We start from the raw sequence: 17795 nt of genomic DNA, 5'->3' as shown, positions 1-17795 counted from the left end.
AAATTTAGATAAATGAAAAGACCACACACACCTGCCTTTACTTACTGGATTAAAGACGCATTGTGCTATTTTAAGTTTGACAAAATTCAGTACTCTTTAAGGGGCTCCAGAAAGACCTTTAATTAAGTATGGAACCCTTTTTTAAAGGTCCAGTGTGAAGGATTTAGGAGCTATATTGACATAAATGGAATATAGCCTTGTTGCATAGCCATGTTTCTACAGTAGCCCAGAGTGGGCAAACACTGGCTCCAGATAGAGCCATACATGTTTCTGCGATTTCATGTTGGCCACCGTAGTTAGAAGCTCATCCGTAATGTGAAGTATTCAGTGTTTTTACTGGATTTAATCACCTGGGGCCTCACGTACTTGCGTGTATTTCCTACTGAAACATGGCGTACGTTTAAATCCGTCGTACGCAACTGAGACTCCCCTCTCTGCACGATCAGAAAACTACAACAAAAGAATGAATAAGACAGGAAAAAAAGAAAATCTGAGAGCCACAAGATCCACATTGATCGAATGAAAATGCTTCCTGTTGACAAAAACAAATTCATCCTGCGATGGCGCTTTTATAATGTGTGTGCAGCCGATAGCTCTGATAACATTAGGAAAACCTCACTGCAAATTGCACTTTAATGTTGGCCTGTTCAGCTGCATATGGGAATTTGATATACCTGGCTAGCATGCGGATAATTCCGTCCCACACAGCTGGCATGACTCGGCTCAGGGTCGACTGGCACAGTCCCGATCGGTCGGCCAGCTCCCTCTGGAATGCCTGTATTGCTAGGAGTCCCGGTGTGGTCAGCACCTGTATGGATACAGGCAGCGCATGGCTCCTCGCCGTATCGCGTTCTAAGGTCAGCTGCAACTCTGCGCACAGTTCCAGGAGGATTGCCCTCGGGAACCAGTGCGGCAAATACTGCTAAAACAGCCATTGTTGTTAATGGTATTTTTGGCACCACTTTGCGCATGCTTTTATATCCACTCATCTTACTGCAAACACGTGGGTGTGTTAATTGTTCATCAGTGTTAATTGTTCATGTGTCTCTGATGTGCACATCACTCTTGAGAACTAATTGTTTTCACATTTATTTATTTTAACAGTTTCCCAGCATCACCTCTAAGTGTCACCAAAAGATCAACAGCTGTAGAAACGTGTGTACGCCAGCCATGAAGTTGGCGTGAGGCACCGCACATTTCCATGGTCATTTCACTTTTAATACATCTGAACTTTGCCATGGAAAAGGACGTACGCCACATTTTTGTGCGAACACACCATTTGTACATGAAGCCCCAGGTCTGTTTGTTTTGGAGAGGAAGAGACCTCTGTGGATAATTCATATCCACGTAAAAACCTCCTGATCAATAAACACAAAAGGATTTCTAACCAGGAGAAGTTTTAGCTGGTTGCAATCTGGAGTTCTCCATTAGATTCCACCAAATCTCCCTAAATATTTGTCACTTCACCTTTAACCATATAAAAGAGAAAATCCAATAGTTTTCCAGTAGTTAATGTAGTGTTTTTGTTATTTTTTCAAAATAATTATTACTATTTTCTGTTTTTCTTGTTTGTTTGTTTTTGTGTGTACATTATATGTCACTAAATATATCAGTATTGTACCGTACCAGTTGTCAGAAATCACAATCCATTATCTCAGGATAGTGTTTAGCACACAGTACCACTGCATTACTCAAAAAGACAATAATACAATATTTAAGGGAGTGCTAATCAAGATGTTGATCAGAATGTCTAAACTGTAATATTTTACAGGTATTTTGATTTCTATCATTCTCCGGTTATGAACAACTTTCCTGTCACGCTGGAAAATGTTTGTGCTTCACTCAGTCTTTAAATGGAATTCACAGCAAGTGTTAATGAGGCCGATGCAGAGGGAGTTCTACATTTATCAGACCAGCAGAATATAATTAACCATACATAATCGTAAGATTTACTCTTCTGTGTTTAGACTGAATCTAGAGATACATTTTTCTACTTTACATGCACAGGTTTGATAGTGATTAATAGGTGACACAAACCAAAAGATATTTCATAGGGCTAGACCAATATATTTACTTGCACATAACCTATCTTATCTGTAAAAACAAGTCGATATCAACCAGTCATTTGGTTGATATCTGATATGTGATATGTGATATGTGATGATACGATATGATACAATGCGATGCGATGTGGTACGGTGCAATACGATATGATATGGGCATCTACTTGATCACAACCCTAAAAACTGTGCTGCAAACTTAAGTTAACATTCATTTCCAGTATTAATTTAACTGCATGATTATATTTTTGTCTCTTTTCACTCAGAGGCTGAATACATAGCAGAATTAGTTTTTAATAAAGGTCTAGTGGTTCATCGTGCTGAAGAGCTTCTAACGATAAAATTAATTCTGGGTTTCAGTGAAGGGTTGTAGCGACCCATCTTGACCTGAACTCTGCTTCAGAGGTTTTTATTGGCAAAAACAAAGTGTATTGAAACACGAAGATGATTTGAATATAGTGAAAACCACTCACAGTGATCATGTCTGTCTAGGTCAAACTGATTACAATAAGTGGATGATTATTATAACGGAATTTTATTGACTGTTTCAAAATACAGTACAGCTGTTTCACTTCAGGGGCGTTATGTAACCAGGCTCTATCAATCCATTTGACAAGGGCGGCTACAGCCACAGGTGCTTTCCCCATATGCATTAATTTCCTGTCTCCGTCACTAACAGCTATAAGCTTCAAAGAGACTGCGTTTTTCATTGGGAGGGAATGACTTTGACTAGGACGTGAATATTAGCAAATGAAGAGGAACCAACTTCTCAGAAACTGAGGAGAGAGAGTGAAGGAGAGAAGGGGCTTGGTGTATTATAGGAGTATAGTATACTCCTATACTATTATAGGAGTATTATAGGCAGACTAGGCCTAAGTCAGCCTAACTAGGGGCTGGTCCAGGGCAAGCCTGAGCCAGCCCTAACAATAAGCTTTATCAAAAAGAAAGTCTTAAGTCTAGTCTTAAATGTGGAGATGGTGTCTGCCTCCCGGACCAAAACAGGAAGATGATTCCACAGAAGAAAAGTGTGATAGCTGAAGGCTCTGGCTCATGTGTCAACATGTATTAAATGTTGACAGATCTACAAGTATCCTGACTTGACTTCAAAAGCAATTCATAAGAAAACCTGACCTTACAGTGTAAACACACTAGTATCAGGTTATATTTGAATATAGATACTGAGACGTACTGTAGAAGGGCTGGGCAGTACATTGATATTATATCAATATCATGTTATGAGACTTGATACCGTCTTAGATCTTGGATATCATTATATTGAAAGTGTTGTCTTTTCCTGGTTATAAAGGCTGAATTACAGTGAAGTGATGTCATTTTCTGAGCTTACCAGACTGTTGTAGCTGTTCTATTGTGTGCTTTTACCCACTGAGCTTTTATATTTACATTAATAATGAGTAATTATCATCATGTAAACCACCAATACAATATAGTTAAAGTATTGATATTGAGGTATTTGGTCAAAAACACTGAGATATATGATTCTTTTCCATATCACCCAGCCCTACACTTTCGCTTTAGTTGTATCCTCCGCTGTAAAGGGCCCAGTAAACACGGTTAGTCAGACACTGCTCTACTTCCTGCCCTTCATCCTGTCACAGAGGCAGCCATGGCTGGAGTTTAGGGCTCGGGCACCTCTGCACACACAGCTCATAATCCTAAAGCAACAGATAGGTGGACACACAGCCTCCGAAACTGCTTGTACTCTCATACCATGCGAGGTGAGGAGACGTGAGGCAGGTACATATGGGATGAGAGATGCATGCCTGAAGGAGAACATGTAAACTGATAAATCCCAGTCTTCGATTTTCTCTGTTCCTGCCGCAGCTATTTACCTGTGCAAGCGGACCATGCAGAACAAGACCAGGCTGGAACTGGCTGATTATGAGGCGGTGAGTGATGGATTGTTCCTCTATAGACAGATCAATACGTAGCATTGATCTGCATGTCAAGCTTGGGGCAGAAAACACAACCTCATAAAGGTCAGATTTGTGTGTGTGTGATAGTATGGGATCTTAATTGCATCACAGACACTTTAAAACTGTGAGATGTCTTTGGATTTATTTGATAAAGCTTTAATATTACTTTTTGATTATAACATGTCCCAGTGTCTCTGTCTTCTCTCCAACAGGAGAACCTAGCCAGGCTGCAGAGAGCCTTTGCCAGGAAGTGGGAGTTTATCTACATGCAGGCTGAGGCACAGGTCAAGTAAGTGTGCTTTGTTACCACGGCAACTCATGAAACCACAATACACGCGGTAATGTCACTTACACCTAAGGTAAAAGATAAACAATACAACATAACCTCAATGTGTGACATGTCATATTACAAGTCGTGAATGTTTCTGACTGACTCCATTAACCCTCATGTTATGGGATTTCTCAAAACATTACCTGTCGAGTGTTGTCGGGGCACCGTGGGTCAGCTGCTTTATGTTTCTGAAGTTTCTCAGGTAGACGATATGATGGATAAATTTTTAAACCAGCAATGATGGACAGCATGCTGCTGGGACATATAGAGACTGGAAGCTGGAGAGAGAAGAGGGATGGAATACAAAAAGATGGATGTCTGCCCTTACCAAAGCCCTCTGTGATTAATTTATAGATATACACTGAATCCAAGGGCGAACTTTATAAAGTGAGAACAGTATTTTCAGCACGATCCCAAGATCTTTACACACAGCACAAAACATTTGGGCCCCTGTTCTTCACACCACTGTGTACACCTGCAACTTACAATTTAATCACTACACACTCACTATAACTCTGCACTATATTTGACAATGCTTTACACATGAAGAATCTATAACTGCAGATATCTCACATCCGTAACACTCTGAGTTTGAGCTGCTCCCGTCTGGCCATCGATTCAGGGTCCCAGGAACCAGCCAGAGCAAACATATGAAGTCCTTTACTCCTTTACTCCTCATTTGTTATTCTCATGTACCAATCCGGTCTCACTCGAGGTCATTGCAGCATCAGACACTGATGGAAAAAGACGCCGTCATAGTTCGATGGCCTTCAGCAGCATCAGGGGAAATGCGGTGGGATGAGAATTAAAGTTATGGTGGCAAAGCTCTCAGTAAGATTATAAAGCCAAACCCTGTTCTTTTTTCCTAAACCTAACCACATGCGTTAGTTGTTGAAGGGAAAAAAACGTCAACTTATGGTGTTATTTTGAAAGAGACTGTGTGTAAATGGTAAATTTCCTGTGAAAACCTAGGTGTATTTTGAAAGAAGACAGTGCATGTAACAGGCAGAACTTGACACCGTGTCCTAGAACTTCAACGCACCCAGGATAACTTGCATGTTATATCTGGTCATGGAAAGTTATATCTGGTCATGGAAAGTCCATTACCAAACGTCGATAAGTGACGAGGTTTGAGTGAGAATGTGTTGCATGTACGTTTCTTAATTTTCTTCCCACATTTCATCTCTCCCATCATGTATGCCAGCAAGCTGAAATCATGTTTGGATAGAGTTTGAATCTGATATGTTTCATAAATGTTGGGCAAATGGGGCAAGAAATGTTTTTATGCCTCTATGCCAGTGATAGCTGTAGCTGGAGGCAATATGTTTTTGGATTGTATGTCTGACTGTCTCATCCTTGCGAGCGAGATATCTCAAGAATGCCTCAAGGGATTTTTTTTCAGATTTGGCACAAATTTCCATTTGGACTCAAGGATGAACTGGTTAGAACTGATTAGATTTGATAGTCAGAGGTCTTATTTTTATGCATGTGATACCTCAAGAACAGCTTGAGGGAATTTCTTAAAATTTGACACAAACGTCCACTTAGACTGAAGAATAAACGGATTCAAATTCTGTGGTTGAAGGTCAAAGGACAAGGTCACTGTGACCTCACAAAATATGTTTTTGGCCATAACTCAAGAATTCATAGACTACTGCGGACAAAGGTTCACACAAATATCTAAGAGGATAAAATCATGGCGCGATGACATTTTATATCCAAAAGGTCAACTTCACGGTGACATCATAAGTTTCTGCAGAAAACACTTTTTTACTCAACATCATAACTCAGGAATAGAAGAGACATTTGGTCCAATACTAAAATGATGACACTAATCTTGAGTGCCCACCTTGAAATTATGCTGATTGTATAGATCCTCTGTGCTGCTGGGGGAAAGATGTGTGTGAGGCATCCATGTTTTCACAGACATGGATGTAAACTATAAGAGAAACTCGGGGGTGTACTGTGGGGTGGTAATTCTAGTTTTATTACAAGTACTTAAAAAAAGACATGGAAAAGTTTCTAAATTTTGTCTGTGAAAATGTGTAGGAGCAACAAGGGGAGGTTGACAGTATGGTCTATTTAATCTAATCTTAGACATTATGCATGAAGCTCCTTTTGATGATTTCTTTCTTTCTTTTTTTCTTTCTTTCTTTCTGTGTGACCAACATTTTGAAAAATCTGGTGGTCACAAAGAACTATGTTCTTTTGTCCAGAGAACATGATTTTGATATTGTTTTATCTATTTTTTAGCAGGCTTTTGGAGGTTCTCTTCATGAATAACTGTCATTGTGAGCTTGATTAAGATGGAATATGTCACAAAGCAATTTCATTGGATTGCATTAGATTGTGTAGGTGTACCTAATAAAGTGGCCAGGGAGTATTCAGATACTGTACTTTAGTTTGAAAAAAAATGTTACAAATAAAAGTCCTGCATTTATATTTCTTCCCAAGTACAAGTCAGTATCACTCAGAACTAAAAGTAATCTTTAAATGTTAATCTTTAAATGAGATAAATCACTACATATCTTGGTTCATTATTATTGATGTTTATATTATAAGATCTTGTGTTTCTATGTAAAATACTGATCTGAAAGTAACTAGCTGTGTATGATGTATATGTATAGCTATCTAATGAAGTATAAAGGACATGTAGTAGAGTAAAAATATTAAGTAGTATGAAATTAGAATACACAAGTACAATTTTGAGGTACGTTTAAGTACTTGAGTAAATTTAATTATTTTCTACTATTGATTTAATTGTAGTAGCACATTTAATAGTTTCATCCATTCTATCAAAATCTGTGAAGCCTACATTTCCAAGGCACTTGTTTATTACAACAGCACCAAATGATCAGCATTGTCCAAAGAAATGATGTCCTTGCTGTAGATTTGTCCACAGAGCAAACCACAGTGTCGGAGTGCAACCGCAGCTCCTGTAGTGACAAGAGTACACATCAGTGGCTGTGAACAGAGCACACACACACACAGTAGAGATAGTGCACAGACGGGTGCAGGGACCATGCTAAACCTTTGAGCACAGGAGCTTCAATATTGTTAAAAACTGATGGACATATAGACTTTATAATCTTCTGAATCTATCTCTCTCCCCTTCTTATCCCTCCATCCTGGTTCAACTGCTACATCTAACGCTGATGCCAGGAGAGCTGTATTTCTCACACTGACTGATCTCATCTGCAGGATCGACAGGAAAAAGGATAAAACCGAGAGGAAGATCCTTGACAGCCAGGAGAGAGCCTTCTGGGACGTCCATAGACCTGTGGTAAGCCTCTGTCCGTGCATGTGAGAGTGTAGCCACCCACCTCATCTCCCATCCAGTCCATCTCTTTTCTATCTTTCCACAGCTTCTGCTTTGGGTTAACTTAGAGTCCCACTCTCTTCAAAAATGTGTTTTTCTTATGTTTACATCCCCTATAATGTCTGAACTTGACCGGTTTTGCTGGAGCGCACTGGAATGACGATAAGCACTCGAAGATCCATTCATTACCAAAGTGCATGAGAGAGCCAATTAACACAAGTGGAATGGTCAGAGTTGTTATATTGACATTACAGTGTGCCTTCAGTAACGATCAAGAAAAGGTTCCACCTTAAATTTGCCAATAGCTGTCAGCATTATCCTTTGAGGGGCACAGTTAATAAAGGGTGCTTTCAGACCTAGAGTTGTCTTGCTTTGGTCCGAATCAGGGACTAACTTTGTCACAAAGTTGCATAATTACCTAGAGTTGGTTCGTGTTCTCACGGCAGCATTTACAAGCGGACCAGATCAAATGCCTGCATGAGAAAGCTGCATGAGAGAGTACACTTGCAAGATAAATGTGACACTTTCTAATGTCACAATGGAAGGACAACTGCGCAGGTTGATTTTAGCGCTGCTCATCGTGGACTATATTGCCGTCATTGTTCATTTTAGTCAAACCATACAGTTTGAAAACGAGGCGCAGCTCCAACTAGCAAAAACAATGTTTTGATGCATTGGATGTGCTGAATGTGCATATTAAGGCAGTACAGGAGGAGGTGCACATTAATAATCCTCCAGGACTGTAACATGCTCATGTTTAACCCAAACAATGTGGCATGTGACTGCAGTTGGTTCAGATCGAGGTCGGAACATGTTCTCACCACAAATGAACAGCACCAGAGTTCGTTTGTAACCGGACCGAGACCACCTCTTCAAGAAGGTCACAGTCTGGTTGTTTTGGTGCACACCTGAGTGTGATTGCTGTGTTCACACCTGCCCAAACGCATTGCACTAAGGGGACAAATGAACTTGGGCAGGTGTGAAAGCACCCTACATTATTCTACTAGATTGTACAGATGTGTGACGTATCCATGTTTTCACAGACATGGATGTAAATTGTAAGAGAAACTTGACTGGTGCCCCGAGGCACAAAACCGCTGGGCAGTAATTCTAGTTTGTCTTGTTTTTTATGTGTTTTTTATCCAGCCTGGATGTGTCAACACGACAGAGATGGACATCAGGAAATGTAGACGCATGAAGAACCCTCACAGAGTTAAGAAGGTATACGCTCTGATTACAACAGTGTGACGCTAAGCCTTTTGTTATGACATTTGAAAGTCCTGAAGGTGAAGATTTTTTTGAAAAGTTCCTAGTATGTTTACTATAAATGTACACATAGAAAAACACTGTAAATTCATTAAAATACTGATGACTTTAATTTCAGTAGATATAAGGTTACAAATAACTTAATCATATCAGCACTGTTCCTTAATGAGTTTTACATTCATGTAAGCAATCATCTTTGAATTACTGAAATTCAACTTCAACTTCACAACACAGTGCACTGTAGCTTTCTTGTCAGCTGTTTCCATGCTTTATCTGCACTGCGAGGAAAACAACAAGTACAAATTGTTATCTCTCTATTACCTCTCCCACTTCTCCTCTCTCATCATGTTGGAATGGCCCAGTCAGTGTACGGCTTGGCGGAGGAGGGAACACAGTCTCAGAGTCCCATACATACTCCCTCGCATCACTGCAGGAAAGGCACCAAGGAGGATGTGGAGAAAGAGGTAAAAGTCTGTCCGTGCAGAACTTGCCAATATAATCAACTCGCTCAAACAAAGCATCAATATTTGTGCTGCGCTGTATCATGTTTACTCCACCAGTGTTTGAGTTCATTTCCACAGAAGCATTGCAGAGGAGATTGACAGCCTCTACACTGCATTTCACACTTTGTAGTATAGGGTCAGATTTAGCAGGAACTCTGCTTTATTGCTTTCTAGAACAATGGAAGATTGATTTTTACCACAAAACAAGAACACAACTGGTGCAACTGGCCTATGGGAAAATAGTAGAAGCACTAACGTTGCTAGAGAGGCTGCCAATCAACTCAAACATGGTTTTGTTTGGTCCGCCAAGTTGTCGATTTCTGCATTTGGACAATCATACACTTTTTTTTTTAAAGAATTCGAGGAAGTTATTTAACTGTCATGTTTGCTGTTCTCATACAAAACCAGCATGAACAAACACTGACTGCTGTCACCTCCCCTTTCAGATCTTATTCCTGAACACCCAGCTAGACCGTCACCGTATGAAGATGTCTAAAGTTGCTGAAAGGTACTGCACTAAAAATGCTGCACATCACAAAGAGTATGTTTAATATTTATCTCTTCAATCCACACATCGTGTTGGCTGAGAAAGAGACACCAGCTTCTCATAAAGAGGCTGCCTGCCTGCTTTCACATCTGCTCTGCTCTCTCTGACCATCTCTAATCAGACAAACCAGTGCTCTGCTGACTTCCCTTTTATCAGATCTGTATCAGAGCAGAGGCAGATGGAGGTGAACCTGCGGTGGTTTCAGTCTGACATTTGGAAGCAGAGTTAATACGAAAAGAGCCTGAATTCCACAGCATCTGTGCAGTGACTGTTTGTGTTGATGGATGAACTGGGTTACAGGTTTAGTAGGTTGTGGTTTCTCCCTGGATTTCCCTGCTTCCCCCCATTGGGTTGGCAATGTGGAATCGGGGTCCAAGAGAAAGGCACTGGCCATGGAGCAAAGATAAATAAGGGCTGCCTTTGTAACAGTATCAACAGTTGGTGGATCCAAATGCACCAGACTAAACTCAAGCGGGGTGAAACAAGGTAAAGTACACGGGAAGTCTGTCCAAAAATCAAGTAAAAAACCATCAAAGATAGGTCTGTTCACCACAAGGAGAAACAGCTGGGATGCTTGACATGGAGGTACAAAGACAAACTGGCACAGAAGAGGGAACACACAAAAACACCAGGGAGGGCAGGATAATGAGGGATAGGTGAAACTAATCAGGGTGGAGGAGACGATCAAACGTGGAGACAAACACACAGACAGGAAGTTAAATAAGACGTGACTTGTGAGGAGAGTGACTACAAAATAAACCAGGAAACTACAAACAAAACCTAGAACCATGACAGCCTTAACTGACCTTACTTTGTAATGGGGTCCAGCAACCAGATTGGAGGGGGGTTAGAAGATCCACAAAGGCTGTTTAGGCTTATCAAGTAATTTCTTTCTGTAGTCCAAAAACTTTACTTTATCAAAAAAAGGTGAAAAAGTGAAATATTACAGCCTGCTGTCTTTGGAAATCCATTCGTTCTAAAGAATATTGTAGAAATGAGAGTCTGTATATCTATGTTGCTGCGCTAGGAAAATTGCAAGTGAAATACTTAAAAGTTCATTGTGTTGGATTTAGGGGGATATATTGGCAAACAATAAATATCATAATTTTTTTTCTTTAGAGTATAATCACCTGAAAATAAAAATCATTGTGTTTTCATTACCTTAGAATGAGCCGTTTATATCGGCAGTGCCAGCCCATGACATAGGCAGTATAGGTGAATGCTAAGGGCACTGTCATCCATAGAGGGCGCCAAAATGGTGGAAGAAAGAAAAAAATCCAAATGTTTATCTTTTACTATTTTTTACTAATACTATTACTAATATTATTTTGAAATATGACATAAGGTCACAACAACGTAGCAACATAGCAAAGCGTACTTACTAACAGAGAGGCCCTTTTTTTCTGGGTTCCTGCCGCCCCCCTGCCTCCCCCTCCAACGGTCCTTACACTTTACCTGCTCTCTTGGGGAGATGGACGAGTTATCGGACATCATGTGAACCCCGAAACACCAAAATGTTATCATGTCAAAGCAACAAAAACTCTCTGGTGCCCACTCAACTACCACTACACTACTGAGAGGAGTGAATGTGGAGATTAACACACCGCCTAGGGCACCAAAAGTGTTAGGGCCGCCACTGTTGCACTGCCATGTTTCCACAATAGCTCAGTGTAGACAAACCAAACACTGGCTCCAAGTAAGGCCATTCATGTTTTCGCATTGGCCCACTATAGTTAGCAGCCCCTCCATAGCGACAGCATTGGAAAAAGACTGATATTTTTAACGTGAAACTGTTGTTGTTGTTGTTGTTGTTGTTTTACCTGTTTATATCACCATGGTTTCTGTTGGAGAGAACGAGACCTCTGTGAATAACCTCCTGAACAATGAACACTGAAGGAATTCTAACTAGGAGAAGTTTCAGCTGGTTGCAATCTGCAGTCCTGACCACTAGATGCCACTAAATCTCCCTAAATCGTAAACGCTGTTCCTTTAAAGTACTTGAATCAGTAGTCGATTTGCTTTAGAAAGACGTTTTACTGTACTGGCAGATTTTTCATTTGTTCAAATACAATTTCAAGGTAAAGTAAAGACAACAATGGCCCTCATTCATCAACCTCTCTTAAGATAAAGTGTTTTCTTAAAACCCACTTACACAGTTTTCAAGAAGATTCTGACATTCATCAGTGTTTTCTTATCTGGGATCTGTTCTCAGGTCAAAACTCTTCCGCACATTTTGAACTGACATGTTTGTGAAAATTAATGGTTATTGTGTTTTCTTCAAATCTACTGTTGTATAATGTCATATGTTTTATATTAGAATGAAATTTGTACCTATACAAATAGGATCAACTGGCCTGTGCTATCGACTTACGAGGACAATAGGATTCATCATGACAGGAACACAAACTTGAAGCCTCAAAGCAAACACTGTAAGCTTCACAAACATTAGATTTATTGCAGGGATTTTGTTTTGCACTGTGCAGGCATTCTTTGTATTTTGTCCACCTTCTCCATAGTGCAAGAGAGACATGAAACGTTATTGATGTATATGTGTTTGTATATGTGTTATAGCACCTATTATAGTACCTGTCCCCCACTGTGTGGTAGACACTCTGCTGTGTTTATTTGCCTGACAGTCCCATCCTGTGCTCAGTCAGTCGGGACAGCCATTACCTCCCAGCAGAGCAGAAAAGTGTGATTACTGCTCCGCTGCTCTGCCTCTCTGACCCTTTAACCTCCTGACTCCTCATACGGAGCCGAGTTTAATTGGTGCTCCACAGAGCGAAAAGTTTGAGGCGTTAACCCAAACAGTGCAGGAAACAACATGTCAAACAACATCAGTCATGTTGGGCAATAACATTCAAAACGATTACTTTCATAAAGTTATTTTTTATTCACCTCACATTAGAAATAATTTGTCAGATATGATCACGTTTTGGGTCGGTGTACGATGAAGCTCGTGTATATGTCAAGATAAAAATATGAATCAGACACATTCAAGCTCAAGTACAGATTCATATGAACAACTTAGGATTGCAAAAATCCTGATTTAACAGTATCCTTCACTTCCCCAATAATTAAAAAAAAAAACCAACTGTTTTCTTACAAGCGTGGCTGACAGTAAGACAGGAGGAAATGCAAGGCACATTTAAGTCTATTAATCACATTGTTAAAGCACATAAACTGTGTATAAACTCTTTAAATTAAACACAAGATATTATATTACTTATACATGTCAAAAATCATGTTAAATATTTAGAGCTTTCCCCAGGATTTTTTTTTTCCAAATATCCATCTATTTGTATAAATGGTTAATCTGAATGTCACCAGAAAAAATGAACTGGTAAATACTGTTGTAATTTGATTCTCCAATGATACAATGAGCTTATAATGCATAGAATATTCATCTCAAGAGGTTTTTAAAATATTGTTTTTTGGAGATACTTCAGATGCATTGCTATGAATAAACATTTATGAAAAATAAATATTATAAATATAAATTGTTCAAAATAGAAAGCGTCATTTCCACTAGTACGTGATTTCTGCATTAAAGGAAATGACTGCTTTACAATGAAAATACAGACAGTACTTACTGACCCTCATGCCGACAAGAAGTCCAGTGTAGTTTTTTAATCCACAGAAGTCGTATCAGAGGATAACAGCTAGCCAGGATAACAGCTACACTTGAAATGCACAGAACCCACATTTTAAAAATGTAATAAAACTCCACTAATGCATTTGAAAAACGTCAGAACGGCTTGTTCTGACATAATTTATTCCACTTTTATAGCATCATTTGTCACAGTTGTCAGTTAGCCTGCCCTGCAGGAGTGAGTTACATAAATTACGTCTTTTCAAGTCAATTTTGCATGCCGCGGCTTCAGGGCACTTGGATTACGACGGACGAGTTTTATTACATTTTCATGCACTTCAAATGTAGCTGTTATTCCGGCTAGCTGTTATCCTCTGATACCCCGAATGACTTTTGTGGATTAAAAAACTACACTGGAGTTCTTGTCGGCATGAGGGTCAGTAAGTACTGTCTGTATTTTCGTTCTATAGTGGCCATTTCCTTTAAGATTTTCCATCCATCTGAATAAACAGAAAAAGTAACATGTAATAAAGTACCCTAATCCAAAAACTTTTTTGCTAGTGATTCCTGAGTGCATTTAGAGTAGAAATCCACCATAACAGTATTTTTTCCTGTGTTTGGAAGATAAATGTGTTGTGAACGGGTTAAGAGTACAGGCTGTAGTGAGTTCAGCTCAGGCTGCCTCTGTCCATGGTCCTGATTCTCTTCTCGCCTTGAGTTGTTGCATGATGTGTTCTGGATACACCTGAGAGAACTTAAGAAACATTGTCTCTTCTGTTTGGTCTAATCATCACATGCATGCTCTGGTCTATACTGCCTGACATCCTCTATTTGACTGACTGATTTATTTAAGTTTCTTGGTGGGCTAGTTTGTTAGTTTCTATTGCTAACAGGATGACCTTGGGTGACATTTGATAGTTTACAGGCTCTACAGACCTGATTCGTAGTCTTTGGGTGTCTCTATAGCTCCTCAGTAGTAACATAAAGCCCCGCTTATGATATCTTCCTAACAGCTAATAACTCTGACTCAGCTTTATTTACATAGCACCTTTCATAGAAACATGCAGCTGAAGTGCTTCAGTAAGAGGTCTGACCAAAGTATCAACATTTATGTTTTATTCAGAGTTCATATTCTTTAGTGCAATACCATGTAAATGAAAGTTCATCATTATTAGTAGTTACAATTTAGTTTAAATATAAAAATAATACTAAAAGAAGAAGGAAACTAAACTATAAGGCCTATTATGACAATCACCTTACCTTTAAAGCCTCGTTATGAGTTGAATTCCAAAGCTACAGTGATTACTTAAACTTGGTTAAAGGGGAGTAGACAAAATTAGGGACCTGACTCTGGCTCCCTATACTGACACAAGCAGAAGAACGTACTAAAAGTAACTTAAATAGTCTCAAACATTATTTATATATATAGTATTCCCCTATCCAAATGAAAATATAGGAGACAAAAAATTAGATGAGGTCTTTGTAAGAATGTCCACCTAGTCCAACTTAAGACAATATTTTGCTCTTCTTTTATACAACTTGAAGATGTTTACCATGAACTGGTGATTTATAATCTCATAAGGTTTTTGTTACAAAGCTTGAAAATCCTCAAATGTGTTATAACTGCAGTAAATTACTGTACGCACAGTTTGTTTTGTAGGGATGTTATGTGGCTAAGGAGGTGTAGAAAAAAAACACACACTGAAAAAGATTCTTGAGTTATAGTTTATAGTGTGAGCTGGAAAACATTTTCAGAGTCCTTCTGCTGGTGTTGATTCACTTTCTGCTTGGCTGCATCTCCCAGTTGTTGTTTATCTCAGACTATCAAAGAGAGGTAGGAGGTTCACATCTGAGCTTGTGATCAGAACAGATGCTCCTGCTTAACGATTTGTTTTTTTTTTCTAATTCACTCATTAACTTCTGAAAGCTTTCAAGTCACAGTTATATCAGGTAAACAGAGGGAATATTGATCTCATTGAACAAATTGTCAGAATGTTAAACTTTGTCCTTAAACTTTTCGCCAGCGATTGAATCAGCCTCTCTTGTGCTCTGCCCCCTGTGTTGTGTCTGTGTGTCAGTCTGATAAGTTACACTGAGCAGTACATGGATTATGACCCGTTTGTGACGGCGCAGGAACCGCCCAACCCGTGGACCAGCGACGACCCCTCCCTCTGGGATCTGGAGGCCAGCAGGTACGAAACCAGAAACTATAGCAGTGTCACTGTCACAGCCAGTGAACGTTTCCTCTTCATTTCTTTTTCTTTTTTCAAGCCCTTGCTTGGACCTCACTCATCTTCAATCTCACACACATGTTAAGTTTCGTTGCTGTATTTCACACAGTTGGAAAGTTATTGCCTCGACAAAGTCTGTCCACACGCTAGTTTGCTGTCTCTGTAAGTAGCTGTCTGTAAGTCACTCACTCTACAGCAGGAAACAGCCCTTCAAAATAAAAGCCCTGTGTCAATAATTCACTGTACCTGAAAATATATGTGGTTTTTACAAACGTGACATGTTTTCAAGTCACTTGAGGTCCAATCAGAATGGACCTGCAACCCACTTTTGGACCCAACCCACCAGTTGGGAACCACTGAGTTAAAGTCAGGGTGTATTTCCGGGGTCCGGGCACTGTGGGTAATGTAGGTGGCAGGTTTTGGCAAGGAGGAAGAAAGTGTGGTATAAAAAAAGATGATATCTCTCCCTCTGCTTCATCAATTGTAATCCTTTTTCACAACAACAACACAGCTGTCCATCGTTCTTTTTGAATTACAGCAGATGTGAATGATGAAATTTGCCTGACTTGAACAATGAAAAAAAAGGGAAACTAAATAAGACTTTTAGTGAATTCTTTAAAAAAAAAACAGTGCAAAAAATCCTGCCTGTTTAATTCTGAGATGATCTTTTATACAAATCTGAAAAAAATAAAACGCTTTATAAATAGCATCTGGAGCTGAGGCACAATAAAAGGGATCAGTGCTGCAGAGTGAGGAGTAATTTGACAGCAGCTCTGAGTGGTATTTACAGGTAATTACTCTGAGTGATTGCCCATTTTTTGCAGTGAAGGAAACTCGGAGGTCATTCTGCTTACTCCATCAATCCCAATCAAATAATCCAACTCCGTTTATGTGTTACAGTCACATATTGGACAATGTCAAATTATCGATCATCCTCTGAAATGTTCGCAGAGATATGGAGGTAATGAACTGAAGCATTGTCTCTCAGAGAGGGCGTTCGCAGCTCCAAAGAAGTTACACTCTGCTCTGCACTCCTGGCCTGCTCTGAATTATGCAGGAATTAATTAGAGAAGACGTATAATCATTGTGCCTAATGTAGTTTAATAATTCAGCTGAATTGATTAATTGCAGAATAGGAGAAAATGTATTCCCTGCAGAGATTAAAATTGATTGATGATGATGACAGATGGCATAATGCGCAGCTTTCCCGACACTAATCTCACATCAGCATCGGGCCTTTTAGACGACTGATTGCATTTTAGGTTTTAATGTCTTCTTATGGCTTCCTCTGTATTCATGTCAGCCCTCGCGATGCTGAGTATTTCTCCACCATCTCCCTGTAATTTAATCTCTCCTAATCTCTGTCTAATCTTGACCTCCCTGCTGAAGCGTCAGGTAGATGTTTCATACTGCCTCCTTCTGTGTCTCCCAGTAAGGAGCCCAGTCAACAGCGGGTGAAGAAGTGGGGTTTCTCTCTGGAGGAGGCCCTGAAGGACCCGGCGGGACAGGAGCTCTTCCTCAAGTTCCTGGAGTCAGAGTTCAGCTCAGAAAACCTGCGGTGAGCACAGGAGATGCTTCAGTAATCATCTCCAACCGTCTTATGTCCTGGTGTTTTTTTGCCAGTGAATGGAAACTTTTACATTTGCTGTTGTAAACATGCTGCGCTCCAGGGAGGGAGAAAAATCATGTGGTGCATGCTGGTGGTCCATTTTACATTTCGGTTGTATTTCTAAGGAAAAGTTTCTTCTGCTTTGGACAAAATCATCCTGCTGACATGTGGTTCTGTGTAAATCTGAAGCTGTTCAGCAGCACCTTTTGTGCATCTTCTCTTGTGACATTGTGAGGAGAGTATAACAGTTAGTCAAAAGCTTTCACTGCTCTGAAAATAGCCAGAAAACACAGATTTCTCTTTGGCGTGCCTTTTGTTCCAACCTACCATTTCAACCCACTTGCATGCTGTAAACACAGGAAGAAAAAAAATCACAAATAAAAGATTTTCCTCACAGAAACAC

At 39.8% G+C, this 17795-nt stretch overlaps 1 protein-coding gene across 2 annotated transcripts in view; it reads left to right on the top strand.

Moving 5' to 3' along the window:
* Positions 1-17795, top strand: part of rgs6 (regulator of G protein signaling 6) — a 152774-nt gene that overhangs the window by 118757 nt on the left and 16222 nt on the right. For both annotated transcript variants that reach the window (XM_049589545.1, XM_049589546.1), the window contains exons 7-14: positions 3903-3967; positions 4207-4283; positions 7527-7608; positions 8791-8865; positions 9273-9374; positions 9860-9921; positions 15631-15744; positions 17216-17341. In XM_049589545.1, coding sequence (XP_049445502.1) covers positions 3903-3967; positions 4207-4283; positions 7527-7608; positions 8791-8865; positions 9273-9374; positions 9860-9921; positions 15631-15744; positions 17216-17341 — 703 coding nt within the window. The remainder of the gene's footprint in view (positions 1-3902; positions 3968-4206; positions 4284-7526; positions 7609-8790; positions 8866-9272; positions 9375-9859; positions 9922-15630; positions 15745-17215; positions 17342-17795) is intronic.

This window comes from Epinephelus fuscoguttatus, linkage group LG11 (assembly GCF_011397635.1).
Source record: "Epinephelus fuscoguttatus linkage group LG11, E.fuscoguttatus.final_Chr_v1".
In the NCBI taxonomy this organism is placed as follows: Eukaryota; Metazoa; Chordata; class Actinopteri; order Perciformes; family Serranidae; genus Epinephelus; species Epinephelus fuscoguttatus.
This window is presented reverse-complemented; position numbering and strand designations above follow the sequence as displayed.